Here is a 15,806-nt window from a genome sequence, read left to right as displayed (position 1 = left end):
CAAGCATTTCTGTTATGATCTTCATCCTTCAGGCAGAATGGTAGGCATTTTTGTTATGGGCGCCTAGCGGGGATCGATATCCCTGGCTTCTGCTATCATTCCCGCCTGTCTATCGCCGGAAATTTCTGTATGTATCTCGTCGAGGTCGAGAAGAGTCCCAAGCCCGTGGCATCTTGCGCCATGCCTGCGCTTTCTTGTTAGGCCGATAGGCCTTCCTTTGAAAGAGACTTTCGTCGTCCTTTCGTTTCTGAGGCTGACACCTGGCGTCCACATTCAGCGGGAAATTGTTCAAGCATTTATGTTATGATCTTCATCCTTCAGGCGGAATGGTAGGCATTTTTGTTATGGGCGCCTAGCGGGGATCGATATCCCTCGCTTCTGCTATCATTCCCGCCTGTCTATCGCCGGAAATTGCCGTATGTGTCTCGTCGAGGTCGAGAAGAGTCCCAAGCCCGTGGCATCTTGCGCCATGCCTGCGCTTCCTGGTAATTTATTGCTTTCGCCCTTTTCCCTTTGGTTTCCTCCAATCCCCAAGCTGTTAAATGCTGCCGGAGGATATGAATTTGAAGGATGCTGATTTTGGGGTTTAACTGTCAGGCATGAAGATAAAGACTGATACTCCGATGGCGATAAAGGCAAAGGAAATTTATTGCTTTCGCCCTTTTCCCTTTGGTTTCCTCCAATCCCAAGCTATTAAATTCTTTGAGAGCCCACATATGCCTGGCCATTGCAGTTTATATATTGATATCCACCGGAAGAAAGTCTTGGAGAGTGGATATCAGCCATCGGAGGGAAAATGGCGAACCAGTATTCCACCAAAAACTCTTTCGAAAGCCTGGTTGTGAGCACCATGATGAGTCGGCTAAATATGCGCAGCCCTTTTCTGGACACCAATACCTTCCTATCCAACTCGTATGATCGCATCATCGCGGACGAGAGCAAGAGCCCATTGGAGAGAGAGGAGGCGAAGCTGGAGAAGAATATCGTTCAGATTATATCCAGCGGGGACACTGATAAACTGAAGGCGAACTCCGGTCAGGCCGTCACCATTGGTGACCACCAGGTTTGCGTGGGGTTCCACGAGGAACCAGAGCCCAGCTACCGCGTCTGGGAATGGCACGGTCACATCATGCTCTATGATGAGGAGAAGGGCTACACGGCAGAGTATATCTACGGAAATTTCTTCGAGAAGGCAACTGATCTTAAGCGCAGAGCGACTAAACCCCAGGAGAAGAAAGACAAGGAGAACGAGGCCTCCGGTGGAACTGTGGGCTTAGGAAGGATTATTGATACCGTCAACGAGATGAACGCTCGAATTTTGTGCAGAAATATGAGCGTCGGGTCCTTCAAGTGAAGTTGCACGGTGGTTAATCACCGAGGTTTTTGGGCTTAGGGTTTATGCGAACTTACTGGTAAGAAGCCCCCCCTTTAAAACAAAAAAATTATGTGCATTGGTTGGTTCTGGTAAGTCGGCTAATGCTTTATTACTTTGGGAAAAGTATTTTCTGTAATAACTGGTGGGTGGTAGTTGCAATATGAAGTCCTGAATTACTTTTGAGATAATTGCAGCATTTAAAGGGGATTTGTGCTTGTAAATCAGAAATGTCATGTGCTTGGGTTTGTTTCAGATGTGGAAATTATTCAGTTTTTCCTGATGGTTCCAAACAGGTCTTCAGGGTTTCCATGCCCTGTGCATGTTGTTGTTGGACACGGAAATTGCATCCAATTCTGCAAAAAATGTTGTTCTTTGTGAAATATAAAGGACCTTTTATTTGTGTGAAATCCAGGTATTGTAACCGCTGCTCTGATAAAATTTAAATATATTGTTTTGAAATTGCATGGTTGGTGGTCTGGATGCTATAATATGTATTCACTGTACCAAACTCTGTAGCTATGCTGTCATAAGCAGAGAGCAGATTTCCATAAATTACATATTAGATAGGCCTTTCAGCATGCTTCTTCTATTAAGAGAAGATTATGGACAATAATTCATTTATTATCTCCATTGTAGTTTCTTTATGCTGCTTCTTTTAAAAATAGTTGGAACCTGTATTGTCTTAATCAAGATGTATTATTCCTTATTAAATTTGTTATTGCATATAGATAAGGGAGGTGCTCTAGGCCCAGATCTTATTTTGCTATTGCACGTAGAGAAAGGAGGTAATCTAGGCCTGTCTGGTGATAATGTGATGGTATTTTAATAAAATGAAGAATAGAACCATATCTTGGCAGGGATTAATTATTTATTTTACTTATCATATTTGAATAACAATAAACTACTCTAGGCCGGTCTGGGGATGATGTGATGGTATTTTAATAAGATGAATTACAGAGCCATATCTTGGTAGGGATGAATTAGTTATTTTACTTCATATTTAAATAATAATAAACTAACATAGATCCTGTTAAACAGGGGTGTATATTTGAATAACAATCAAGGTGTATATTTAAATAACAATTATAAATAAACTAGCATAGATCAATGTTAGCCCGGCAGGATATATTGTGTTATTAGTTGTTGAGAGGTAGGAATCTCAAGTTTTTGATCCTTAATAAATTGTGTATTATTTGTTGAGAGGTATGCATTTCAAGTTTTTTATCCCTAATAAATTAATTTAACATTGATTTATTGGTTAGTTTTTTCTCAAGGATTGAAAAAAAAGGTTGGTTCAATATAAAATAGTATATGCTAAAATTCAATTTGAGATGGTTCAGCATAAAATTTTATATACAAAAATTCAATTCGAGATTTTTCCATGGAGCTTTAGGTGCAGTTTACTTTGCAGTTTTACAATGTAAAAATATTTTTTTGGGTGGGTATTTTCTAATGTAAAGTTGATTCTAGAGGGAGTTCTTGACGTTGGTTGTTTATTTATGTAATAACAATTATATATGTCTCTGTTTGTGTTGAATTGAGAAAATATCCTTCTCTGAGCTACGAGAAATATCTGGACTTGAGTTACGAACTTACCTTCTAAATCCAGGATGCAAAATTTCACTGATGAACTCGTATTTTATCTTGGAAGGTTTGATGGCTTATACCGTTAGTTTGGTTGAAACATATAAATAGCCCATTGTCCATGCATTGTGTGGTGATCAAGGATGCAAAATTTCGCTGATGAACTCGTATTTTATCTTGGAAGGTTTGATGGCTTATACCGTTAGTTTGGTTGAAACATATAAATAGCCCATTGTCCATGCATTGTGTGGTGATCTGACAAATAAAAGAATTTGTCATTTTGTTTCTTAACTATAGCAATGATCTGATGCAATAAAACTTTGATTTAGAAGTCATTTTTCCAAATTCAAATAGAAGTGTTCATCTTTTATTTATTTAGGAGTGTATATATTAATGGGAAGGACTATCCTGTGTACATGGTTATGGTCATATGTACCATATTTATTTTCCAATTACTCACTTTCCATGAGATGCATCTGATAATAAGTTGGTATCAACTTTAGTGCCATGTCAGCTGAGTTGTGGTCTCACTGTAAAAATGTGGGAGTTTACTATTGCTGGCCCAGGTTGGGCTCCCAGGAAAAATAAGAGAATTCTCAGCCATATACCCAGAAGTGCAGTTCTGATATGAATAGATTTTAGCAACAGATTGGGGAAATCAGTCCCTGACTTGGCCAAAAAATAAGGGGTGTTATGGTAAGGAGAAAAGAAAAATTTAACCCCGCAATCATATCATCTAAATTTAATTTAAAGCACTGGCCTGACAATGGTATCATAACAGAATAGAAATCATGATCAGGTCACATCTTGTTTCTAGCATTATTTTCCTTCCAAAATTTAACTCACTTCTTTTGTGAACCCCAAGGTTCATCATTCAAATTCACAAAGCTACTTTGAATCTACTGAGGGTTAAAATGGAACTATTTTGTATTTTTGTGTGTGCCTGTGTAATTGAAGCTAAACATAATTGCAAGGGTCATCTTTATTCTTCCCTGGAATTTACTACAGGTGATGCGCTTTCTGTTATATGTAATAGGATGTTTCCCTGAAAGGTTTCCCATGCTGAATAGGATCCATGTTGTGCACAAATGCAAATTTAAGGTTCCACACATCAAAATTTAATGCACTCCAAGTGCTATGCTTTTTCTGATTTTGATGCCCAACTGACTTATCTTAGGATTTATGTGTGCAATGCAATTCTAGGGTTCTGTACATTGCAGTTTATGCTCCACGTGCTTTGCAATTTCCGTGCCTCCCAGAATATTACATTCTCGATTCTCTGCACTCCGACCTTGTTGCCCTGGACACCCATTGACGACAGCAACAACGACAACCGAAGAAGAAAATTATTATGAAGTTGAGGTTGAAGATGAAGAGGCTCATAGTAGCTCTGCCTCCAAAGTTGTCTGGAAGGAGCAAGGCCTTGATGAAAGATATAATTTGTTTATCAGAAGAGGATGATCCATCTGAATTAATCATGAAGTGGGTGAGAATAATGAAGCCCAAAAGAGTAGATTGGCTTGCAGTCCTCAAACAGATGGAGGAACAGAACCTCAACCATCCCCTCTTCTTCAAGGTCAGTGGCTTTTCAATTATTATAGATGTGCTTCTTAAATATAGATGGACTGAGTAAATTATTAACCAAGTTGATCTGTATGACATTTTCTTTTCAGTCCACTAATGCCTTTACTGCTCTGCAATTTATGCCTTACGGAGCTTCTTGGTAGCGTTATCAGACTCTTCGTAGTCCAAGTGGAGTCACGAGTTTGACTATGTTTTAAGAGGAAACAGAGTCTAATCAGATGAATCTGAATCAATCCCGACTTATTCTTTAAAGTTTAACTCATAAATATCACCCAAACTCACTGTTACCACTCAAATTATCACCTAGGAGGAAAAGTCCTAACCTCAATGGGACAGCCTAGACGCATAATAGGCAAGCCACTCACTGTCACCTTGATGGCCTTGCCCGACCAAGGAGACTGCCTATCCCAGGGGGAATCCGCATGATCAATTTAAACTTAGATTGTTGGGAGAGAAATTGGAAAATACTAGCATGAATTGACTACTCTTATGCTTAACTCAATCAAATCGATTCATTCGTCAAAGATGTGAGAATTTGCAAGTAAATTGTTGAATTAATCCCAAAAGGAGAAGTGAATGTCACATTATCCTTTTTATGCTATTACTAATGTTGAGATCAAGTGTGAAATACCCCGAAGTGAATGCTTAAATGGTTACAAACAAGTAGATTAATGTTGAGAACAAGTGTGAAGTAATCCCAAAGTGATGCTTAAATGATTACAAAATGTAGATTAATGTTGAGAACAATTGTGAAGCATCCCAAGTGATGCATAATTTGTTATAAAATTAGATTGATTCGAGTCACAAGGTAATGCTGAATCTAAAACCCCTGTTTAGATAGAAACCATTCACGTATGGAAATTGCAACAAGTAATCCATAAAGTCCAATTTTAAATACCATTCAAAAATTGCAACTGAAGACCATAAGCATAATGTTATTCAGATTTTGTGATAAATCATTTTTGCTTCACGTATTACTCCTTAAGAGAGTGATCTTATTCACAAAAATGCAGCGAATTTGAGTCATATCCAATATCTCTAGAACCAGTGGGTATTGACACGCTCAAATAGCGCTTATCAAAGTGTTAGGTTGTAAGCAGTTGTGGTTATCAATTTGAAACGTTGTCTTAGTACGTGTGTATGATCACAATATAAGCAATGAGATAATATTTCAAAGTATGGCATATATCAGTGTTATCATAAGAAATAGTGATTGCAAATGAATGAAAACAAAAAAATCTAAAATGCTATACAAATAATTCCAAGTGAAGTATTACTCTCTTGATTCTGCCTTAAACTGAATCTGCCCTTAAATAGTATAGCCTTAAGAAAATATTCCAACCATTAAACTGTCAACTGAAAATTTTGAATGAAGTCATTTGGCCCACTCCTTGTAATTCGTCTCAAAGTAAAAACATCCATTCCTTTTTTAGCAATATTAAACCGGATCTGATATAATCGTTGCAAGTGCAAGTGCTGTGATATGCTAAAGCAAGGTCTAGAATTATTGCCAGTATTTAAGATATTTGCCATTAGCAAAACCTAAACCCTAACGTCCTCTTATTGGAGCAAGACTGACCTTCTTCAAAGCTTATATCAGTTGGAAAAACAATGGCAATCCTTGCAAAAAACCTAGTCATCGATAAAAGAGAAACATAGAGCGAAAACCTCACATTGAATTTGCCCCTTAATTGCATTCTCCCAAATGTTTTTCAACTAAGCTTGTAGAGGAACTGCCACAACTCCAACCGTGACTTTAGCAAGTGAATCCTCTTTTCTATTTATAACATTCAAATTAAAACCTGAATAATAAAATAATATTTCTTTACAAAAGACCCTGGTATCCTCCTTTTTTCCCTTTGAGTGAATAAAATAGGCCCACAATGCCACTTGTCATCTCCATAAGGAAAGAGCTAGCCTCTAAATCTGTAGAGAAGACCTCAACATTGTGTCCTTATCCCAAAACACCTCAAAAGGTGACATATGCCTTTAAATATGTGACAATGGATTAAATAATGTGTCCTCTTTAGTTGGTGGTCTGCACTCATATAAGCTATATTCTTCTCTTCTGGAAACTTTCCAGTTTTGTCCCTCAACATTCTCGTAGATGTTTTCTTCCAAATTGTAGGATATAATTTCAGGTGTAATTTCCAGCATTATTTCTCAGTGTGCCCATAAATCAACACTGCAATGATTGCAGTGATTCCTGGTGTTGTCTTTTGAGTCACTGAGCAGTGGTGAAAGTCCTATTTCTGTTCGTTTGCTTAGGAGATTTTTGATGTTAGGTACCTTTCCTTGGTTTTCCATTTCCCCACTTACTGCTGGTTTTCTGTTCTTGTACTCAATAAATAGAGCCTTCTTACCAGCATCATTAAGGTTCTTTACTTCAAATGGGGTAAATTCCTTTCTGATGTAGCCATGTAGTTCTCCTCATTTTTTTATCAACGTTTGAGGAACTTTTACTTTGAGATTTAGCAAGCTTGCTGATTTCTTATATTTAGTGGTGTAGTCCTGAACAATTTTTCTTGTGTTTGTGAAAATATCACAATTAAATGGATCTTCTTGATATCCAATATTGTAGAACTGATCCTTCAACAGCATTTTGAATGTCTCCCATGATACTATCAAGGGTCTCCTTTGCTGCTTCAAAGATTGCATATAGCTGTCTCACCTTAAAGCATGGTGGAAGATAACGAGGAAGTCCTCAAATTCAGAAGGTTTCAGGCTGTTTACGGCTTGCAATGGAGTCCTCCAGAATTTGTCAGGGCACCGGGAGGACCACCATCCAATGTTGCTATTGCACTTGTAAGGTTGGGAGGTAGAGTAGCATTTATGGGTAAAGTAGGTGATGATCCCACTGGTTATCAAATGGTTCTCACAATGAACAAGGAACATGTCCAAACTCGTGGTGTTAAATTTGATCCTTATGCATCCATAGCAGTTTCCTACATGAAGGTAACCCGTCAGGAAGGAAAATTAGGAATGGAATGTGTCAAACCATGTGTAGAAGATGGTTTTCACATTTCTGATATTAACATCGACATACTGAAAGAGGTATTCTTATAGTCATCCACACAAAATGTATACTTCTAACTTCTTCTTTTTTCGCAACATTTTCCTTATCTCATGTGCTTGATTAGTTTCCCCTTTTATATATTTGACCTTTCCCATTTTTTATATTTTTTTGGTTTGGTCCAATTTTTCGATCATTTTACAGAAGTAGACTGCTTTGTAATCACTATGTGTTGATAACTCACTATGTGCTGATAACCACAGGCTGGAGTTAAATGCTCTTTATCTGTGACTAAATATTTGAACTTTTCACGCAGGCCAAGATGTTTCATTTCAATTCCATGGTTCTTCTTGAACAATCCATGCATGCCACTCTTCTTGCTGCAATCAAAATGTCAAAAGAATTTGGGGGACTTATATTTTTTTATGTAAACCTCCCTTTGCCACTTTGGAGGTCTCGAGATGAGACAAGGAAACTTATCCAGAGTGCATGGAATGAGGCAAATGTCATTGAGGTAACCATGCAAGAATTGGAATTTTTTATTGGTGTGTGTTTTGTTACTCTGTTTCCACAAACTAAAACAGGACTACGAATGTTTTCTGTTTCACATGGATACATAGCTTATACAAAAATATAGACATCTAATAATATTTCATAAGCTAGGGCATTGCATTCAACCCTTATCTGACACCCAATTTTTGTAGGCGCAGGACCAATCCAAAATGTTCTATGTTGTTTGTTCCTCATTTGGTTCTCTCTAGGACTGCAAAGTTACATAAACTGTGCATTGTCAGAGCAACATCCCCAAAAGAAGAAGCCACTTCAAATACACCACTCACAGATGTTCAAGAGGCTCCTCAAAAGCGTAGAAAGAAAGGTAGTTGTTTTCTTGCATAAATGTTTCCTTTACTTGTGAGGAAAGTAGGAGTACGACTAGTCGTTTCAAGTATTCTGTTTTTCTCCATGAGCGCATTGTAGGTTTTTTTTTCTTTTGTTGTAGTCATTGTCGAGGGCTTGTGGGATGCTACAATGAATCGCTACCTGCCTTTGTTACCCTTGACCTGATTCTTTCGGAATAGTAGGTAATGTTGTTTCAAGCTCAAAGAAGACATCCCCTGTTATCAAGAGGATTGTGAGGAGAAGAAAAAGTGAAGAGAAAACAACTTTAGCAGACATTAGTGGGAGCGATGTGCCTAAGAAGAGTAGGAGAAAGAAAATCGCTGAAAATAAAGAAGAAAAAAGTATGGAGTTGGAAGCAGATGGTGAGGAGGATGATCATAACTTTGAATATGATTGGCCTCCTTTGGTATGCTGTTTTGGCTTGGCACAGAATGAGTTTATTCCTACTGTTAGGGTATCAGACAGACAAATGGATGAAGATAAGTATTCTACATGGAACGGCTTGCAATGGAGTCCTCCAGAATTTGTCAGGGCACCAGGAGGACCACCATCCAATGTTGCTATTGCACTTGTAAGGTTGGGAGGTAGAGTAGCATTTATGGGTAAAGTAGGTGATGATCCCACTGGTTATCAAATGGTTCTCACAATGAACAAGGAACATGTCCAAACTCGTGGTGTTAAATTTGATCCTTATGCATCCACAGCAGTTTCCTACATGAAGGTAACCCGTCGGGAAGGAAAATTAGGAATGGAATGTGTCAAACCATGTGCAGAAGATGGTTTTCACATTTCTGATATTAACATCGACATACTGAAAGAGGTATTCTTATAGTCATCCACACAAAATGTATACTTCTAACTTCTTTTTTCGCAACATTTTCCTTATCTCATGTGCTTGATTAGTTTCCCCTTTTATATATTTGACCTTTCCCATTTTTTATATTTTTTTGGTTTGGTCCAATTTTTCGATCATCTTACAGAAGCAGACTGCTTTGTAATCACTATGTGCTGATAACCACAGGCTGGAGTTAAATGCTCTTTATCTGTGACTAAATATTTAAACTTTTCACGCATGCCAGGATGTTTCATTTCAATTCCATGGTTCTTCTTGAAGAATCCATGCATGCCACTCTTCTTGCTGCAATCAAAATGTCAAAAGAATTTGGGGGAGTTATATTTTTTTATGTAAACCTCCCTTTGCCACTTTGGAGGTCTCGAGATTAGACAAGGAAACTTATCCAGAGTGCATGGAATGAGGCAAATGTCATTGAGGTAACCATGCAAGAATTGGAATTTTTGATTGATGAGGATTATTTTGAGCGAAAGAGGAATTACAGGCCTCAATACTATGCACATTCCTATGAACAGTCAGTCGGAGAAAGAAAAAGGCAACGACGACGGAGGTGTTATCATTACACAAGAGAGGAAATTGCGCCGTTATGGCATGATAACATGAAGATTTTGTTTGTCACTAATGGCACCTTCCGCATACACTACTACACACCTACATTTGAGGGTGCAGTAATAGGAACAGAAGATGTTTTGGTCACGCCATTCACGTGTGATAGGACTGGTTCGGGTGATGCTATTGTAGCAGGTAGTCATTGAATGCAGTCACGTTGCTCAAGGATCTATCTGAAGAGTTCTTATACTTCTAATAGAAGGATGATATGTCGATGCAGAGTTCAACATTGTTAGTAACTGTGTATGTCTTGCAGGCATTATCAGAAAGTTGACTTCACAACCGGAGCTATATGATGATCAAGTGCTATTGGAGAAGCAATTAAGATTTGCTATTTGTGCTGGGATTATCGCACAATGGACAATTGGTGCTGTCTGGGGATTCCCAGCTGAAAGCGCAACATGGAATCTAAAGGAGCAAGTATATGTACCTTCCTTGTGGTAGGCTATTTAGAGGTTTAGCATAGCTCCATTGATGCTGCAAGGTAATGTATTATTGTATTAAGGTACCTTTTGTCTCGCTGGGCACTACATCATGAACTTTGCCTTTCAGGTTCTTCTCATGGGCATTGCTTTTGAGGATTCGATATCCAGCTGTGGCACATATTTTAAGAGACAAATTTATGGATTCTCACAATTCCTGTCAATTCCCTCTGTACCCTTTTTCATTTTAAGATGTTTGATATGATAAGTTTGTATATTTTGTTTCCATGTTATTGCTTTAGTCATAAATTAAACAATGAGTTACGGAACACATAAGAATCCGCTACTATCAGTCATCTGTAATTATAATGTTCTTCGAGGTACATTCCTTTTCTTAGATCTCAGCAAGTCTGCTAGATTTGTGCACGATGTTTTTAGTCATTCTATAATTATTTCACTTTTTGTAAAATCAGGTTTCAATGTGTAGGCAATAGCATTAATGGAGTCTCTGTAGTTATCAATAAATGGAGTCTCTGTAGTTATCTTATTGAAAATGCATTGTATTGAGTTTGTTAAAACACTAGAGAAAAGCAAATCTGTTACTAGACCTGGTTGGGTCTGAGGTGCTGGGTTTGCCAAGTCGACTTGTTCAGACTCAGTGAGTCAAATTTGTGCTTGTTTTTCCAGTGATTTTGTAACTGTTGGGTCTGAGGGCATGGCCTGTCCCAGTCAGACCCGGCTGGGTCTGCCAAGTTGACTCACCCAGACATACCAAGTCAAATTTGTGGGTAACCAATTGTTGACTGCATTGTGACTGTTAACTTGTGGGCTTGCACAACTTATTTTACTGATGCACAACACCAAGCAACGAAGGATGTTGGTGTTATTGCTGGCTTGAATGTAGCTCGTACTATCAACAAACCCACAGCTGCAGCAATAGCTTATGGCTTGGACAAGAAGGGTGGAGAGAAAAATATTGTTGTTTTTGATCTTGGCAATGGCATGTTTGATGTCAGCGTTCTGACTAATGACAACAGAGTTTTTGAGGTTTTGGCTACAAATGGTGAAACCCGTCTTGGAGGTTATTTGTCTGAACTCTGTCTGGCAGTTTTACATTACAAATTTGAATACGTGCACAGTGGTTATCATTGACTTTTTTGGTTGGATTTCAAGCTTTGAACTTACCAGGATATACACTAATATGGAGGTGAGGACTTTGACCAAAGGATAATGGAATATTTCATCAAATTGATCAAGAAAAAGCACGGAAAGGATATACGTAAGGATAGCAGAAATGAAATAAGACATTCAATGCGTTCCTTGTAATATAGATATAAACAAAATATCTAAAGGAAAGTAATTGCACAATGATCGAGTCCAAGAAAACAAGGTTTTCTCCGAACCAATAGAAAACAAGGTTTTCTCCGAACCAATTAACTGTTCTAGAAAAATTCAACAATTCCAATTTAATAATCCTATCGGCCTCTCTTTGTACCTTTTAGGACAATTGCTAATTATTATTTTTTTAAATATATCAATTACAATTTAATATTAAAAATAAATTTACTTAATTATAAATAAACCATTTTAAATAAAATAATAAAAAAAATCAAATACACATTCATAAATAGTAACCAAGAATAACGGTAATTTTATCCATATTACTAATTAAAGACTAAGCCATCTACGTAGAAACATCCTTTTGAATGTCTCCGAATAACTTAGGTTCGTGTAAATTTCCGTCATCCATTCCCAGAGTTTGGGACTTCGTATGCCTACCATTGATCTGTGAATCTCCAAGCGACGAGTCCGAGAGAATTGGCCCTACAACTAAAAAAGTGCAACGGGTCTGTTGCCTTTTTAATGAACTTTAACTTGCCTGGTCAGTTGACTCGCTGTGCAGCCAAAAGTCGCGGATGGACCGACATGCTAGTGTGGTTGCATATAAAAATTAGTTTAGTGTAGTGTAATAAGATACAAGTCTTGATGTTTGGAATGGATTTATAATACTTTTATTAGTGTTATAGTGGCATCCGGATCACGACATATACTTCATGGCAACCAACTAAAATATCGTGGACTGCAAAACTAAGTTAAAATAATAAATCATCCAAAAATTGCTCAGGGTAGAAATTTCGAATTTGAAATATCCATTAAATAGAAATTTCAAATTGGAAATACCCATTAAATTAGATGGTTTACGTAGTTTTAATGTTTATTTTATTGATTTAAAAAAAAAATATTTAAAACTCTTTTTAGATAAACAAAATACAGGATAAACAAATAATTTACCCAGTAAATTTTATCCTAATAGGCCCCAACCAACTTGAAGTAAAACCATTGGATCCGACATTTCTGCTCACAGTCTGATCCAACGGCCCTACCTCAAGTAGGTTGGGCTGAGGCAACGTCTTCATGACTTCCAATTTTATGTAGATTTTCGGCCCACGACATTACCGTTGGTCGCTCTGAAGTGCATTCCGTGGGCCGAGTGCGATTGCGGTAGTTTTTGTCGACCGTTAGATCGAACGACCCTACCTACCCACAGTGGGTTGGGGCCGCGTCTACATCCATGTGATTACTCCACCGTCAGATCCAACGGCCCTACCTCATGTGGGCTGGGCTGTGTCCATATCCATGTGAACACTCTCGCTCAATAGTAGAAACTGTCTGTGCTGCTGGGCAGAAGAGGACCCGCATTCACAGGGTACCGTCATCTTCATGTTTAGTGGAAATACGGCCAATTTTTGTGGCTTCAGCCTAACTCAGAGAATTGTCTGCAACCCTTCATAGACTTAGAATTAAAGTACCTTTACGAGCTCACTCAGTGTGTGAATCGTACTCAAGGAATGGATGGAATTTGACGTACAAATTGTTGGTCAGTGGCTGATTTGTCAATTTTTTTTGAACAGTTTGTTACTATTTTGAGTTTTTTGAGTTAGAATGATAAAAGGGGTTTGTTAATATTTTGGGTTAGAATTATCAAAAAGGGTGGGTTTTATAGGAGTAGAAATGGTTAAAAAGATTGTTGAATGGTGTTTTAGATTTAAATTTTTTATAATAAAAATATCATAATTTAGTGGTCAAATAATCAACTGATTTATAATCATCACTAAATACTATAAGTTAATCTAGTGTTATTTTTTGATATTTTTAATTATATTATAAGTGTAGTTTAAATATTTTTAGTATTTTTATCAAAATTTATTAATATAATTTAGGTATATTGTGATTAATTATAATTTAAAATAAATTTTTAAATATATAAATAGATTGACCACTTTAAAAATCATATAAAACATGAAGATTTTGCGAATTACACCACCCGAAAAAATACATATTTATTCAAGTATATCCACCCAGCTAGGCAGTATTTAATATTACCACTGATGATATTCAAATAACGGTATTCATAACGCCCACTGCAACATTAAATTTTGCGTAGCAGAATTGATATTGACGACCGTTAGGCATAGAAAGGGAGAGCGATATGTACTTGGCAGTCTTTCTTGTCGGAACTCTGTGGAACCTGATCACAACTTGTACGTGAAATATTATGGACAGAGAACCTATCAATTCTTGTAGGTGTTTTTCATACTGTTTATCGCTCGTCTTTAAACAGTGGAAGATAAGATATCAAAGCCGCAGGCTAAAAACACATAAACAGATCTTATCTTCAATCAAGTATACAATTCCAACCCCGTAGTGAGTGGATTGTTTAATTTAATCACAAGCTGTGGGTGTGGCTATGGTCTTGTGATTCTGCTATTGTGGGTGATATAGCAGTGAGACAACTCCTTTTGTTGCAGGAGGGAAATTTCTGTGCGACCAAAAAGAGTTTGTATATATATAAATAATTGTTTTGGATGTATTTTTTATAATTAATAAAATAAAATATATATAAATGATAATTTTTGAGTTATAAATATTTATTTTTTCAATAAGATTAATATGTATAATATAAAATTTACATTTTATCAATTAAATAATGAAGATTAATTTTCAGAATAAATGTATATCCGTATAATTAGTAAAACTAGTTTAGCCACTTTGTATTAAACACTTTTCAATATTTTGTTTTTACATATGTTTATATGTTCACTTTGAGAAAATTGTCATACGGCCATTGGTTTTTTTAATAAATAAAGGCAAATTGGTGATAGAACCTCTTTCTTTTTTCCTTAAACAAATTGAAATGAAATCTGTATCATTAAGTTATAAATGAATGTGTTAATTATCGTATATCATTATTAAATTTTGTTAAGTATTTTAAATTTTATATAAAAAAAATTTAATTTTTTTTTATACTATCACTGTATCATTATTAAATTTTTTTAATATTTTTTTTTTTCATATAAAAAAATTGTTTAATTTAAAAAAAAAAAATATGTGTGCATGATTATACAAATGGTGTTATGTGCAGGTGGTGTTGTGTACATGTCGAACATGTGGGACTGTGTACATGTGGTGTCGTGTACATGTCGTGCATGTGGTATTGTGTAAATTTGGTATTGTGTACACGTTGTACAATATGTATGATGTACATGTAATGTTGTGTACATGTTGTGTACGGGGTGCTGTGTACATGTGATGCTGAGCACACATTGTACATATGGTACTGGTGTACATTTGGTATTGTGTGCGTATCGTACATGTTGCGTTGTGTACATTTGGTACTATGTATGTGTATTGTGTAGTTGTGGTATTGTGACATGTGTACTTGTTGTGTTGTATTTTGTGTAGTACATGTATTTTGTTGTGTTGCACACCAAGTGTAGGCACATGTATTGTGTGGAGTTGTACATCGGGTATAGATGTATGAATTGTGTTGTATATCGGGTTTATGTGTATGCATTTGGTGGTATCGCATGTTTTGTGTGAATGTATGTCTCGTGATCTGCATTGTGTACGTATACATGTTGTGTTGTGTTGTATTGTACACCGGGTGCAAACATATGTATTGTGTTGTGTTGTACTATGGGTGTATGTGTATGTGTTGTATGTCAGGTGTAGATGAATGTATTGCATGGTGTGATATGCCATGTGTGGTTGTATGTGTGGGATGTACACTATGTGTGTGTGCACATGGGTGAGGAGAAGGCATTGGGTGTTTGTCGATGCAGAAACCAATCTGGAATGCGTATGAAATAAAGACAAAGGTGGAAGTCAAAAATTGATTAAATGATAAGTATCAGTAGTTTATTTCAGTTTTATTATAAGTGTGATTTATGATTATGGTTTATGATGATTACATGTGATCTATGATTCTAGTTTATAATGGTTACACGTGATTTATGATTTTGATCTATTATGATTATGTTTTGAGCTAACCTGATGTGATGTGTTTATACATGATGATTTGGTCAAAGATGTCGTTTGACTTGTTGTGATAGGAAGTAAACAAGATTGCAACTATATCTTATTGACGAGCCACCAATAAGGTATAATTTGAAGTTATTTCAGTTT

The 15,806-nt window shown here is 36.7% G+C and overlaps 1 protein-coding gene and 1 pseudogene across 2 annotated transcripts; both read left to right on the top strand.

Moving 5' to 3' along the window:
* The first annotated feature begins 708 nt into the window (after window positions 1-708).
* On the top strand, window positions 709-1,834 carry LOC149212673 (uncharacterized). The gene has a single exon (XM_089390639.1). It carries the CDS (start codon window positions 797-799, stop codon window positions 1,352-1,354), a length of 558 nt encoding a protein of 185 aa, XP_089246765.1. The 5' UTR covers window positions 709-796; the 3' UTR covers window positions 1,355-1,834.
* Window positions 1,835-7,222: 5,388 nt separating this feature from the next.
* Window positions 7,223-10,775, top strand: LOC149212672 (fructokinase-like 1, chloroplastic; annotated as a pseudogene). The gene is made up of 5 exons (XR_016250021.1): window positions 7,223-7,597; window positions 7,873-8,070; window positions 8,617-9,276; window positions 9,531-10,053; window positions 10,175-10,775. The product of XR_016250021.1 is annotated as a fructokinase-like 1, chloroplastic (transcript).
* Window positions 10,776-15,806: the final 5,031 nt, after the last annotated feature.

The sequence above is a fragment of the Pinus tabuliformis genome, chromosome 1_1 (assembly GCF_031772625.1).
Source record: "Pinus tabuliformis cultivar Carrire ecotype Pingquan chromosome 1_1, CPIR1, whole genome shotgun sequence".
Lineage (NCBI taxonomy): Eukaryota > Viridiplantae > Streptophyta > Pinopsida > Pinales > Pinaceae > Pinus > Pinus tabuliformis.
Note: the sequence above shows the minus strand (reverse complement) of the source record. Positions and strands in the feature narration are given on the sequence as shown.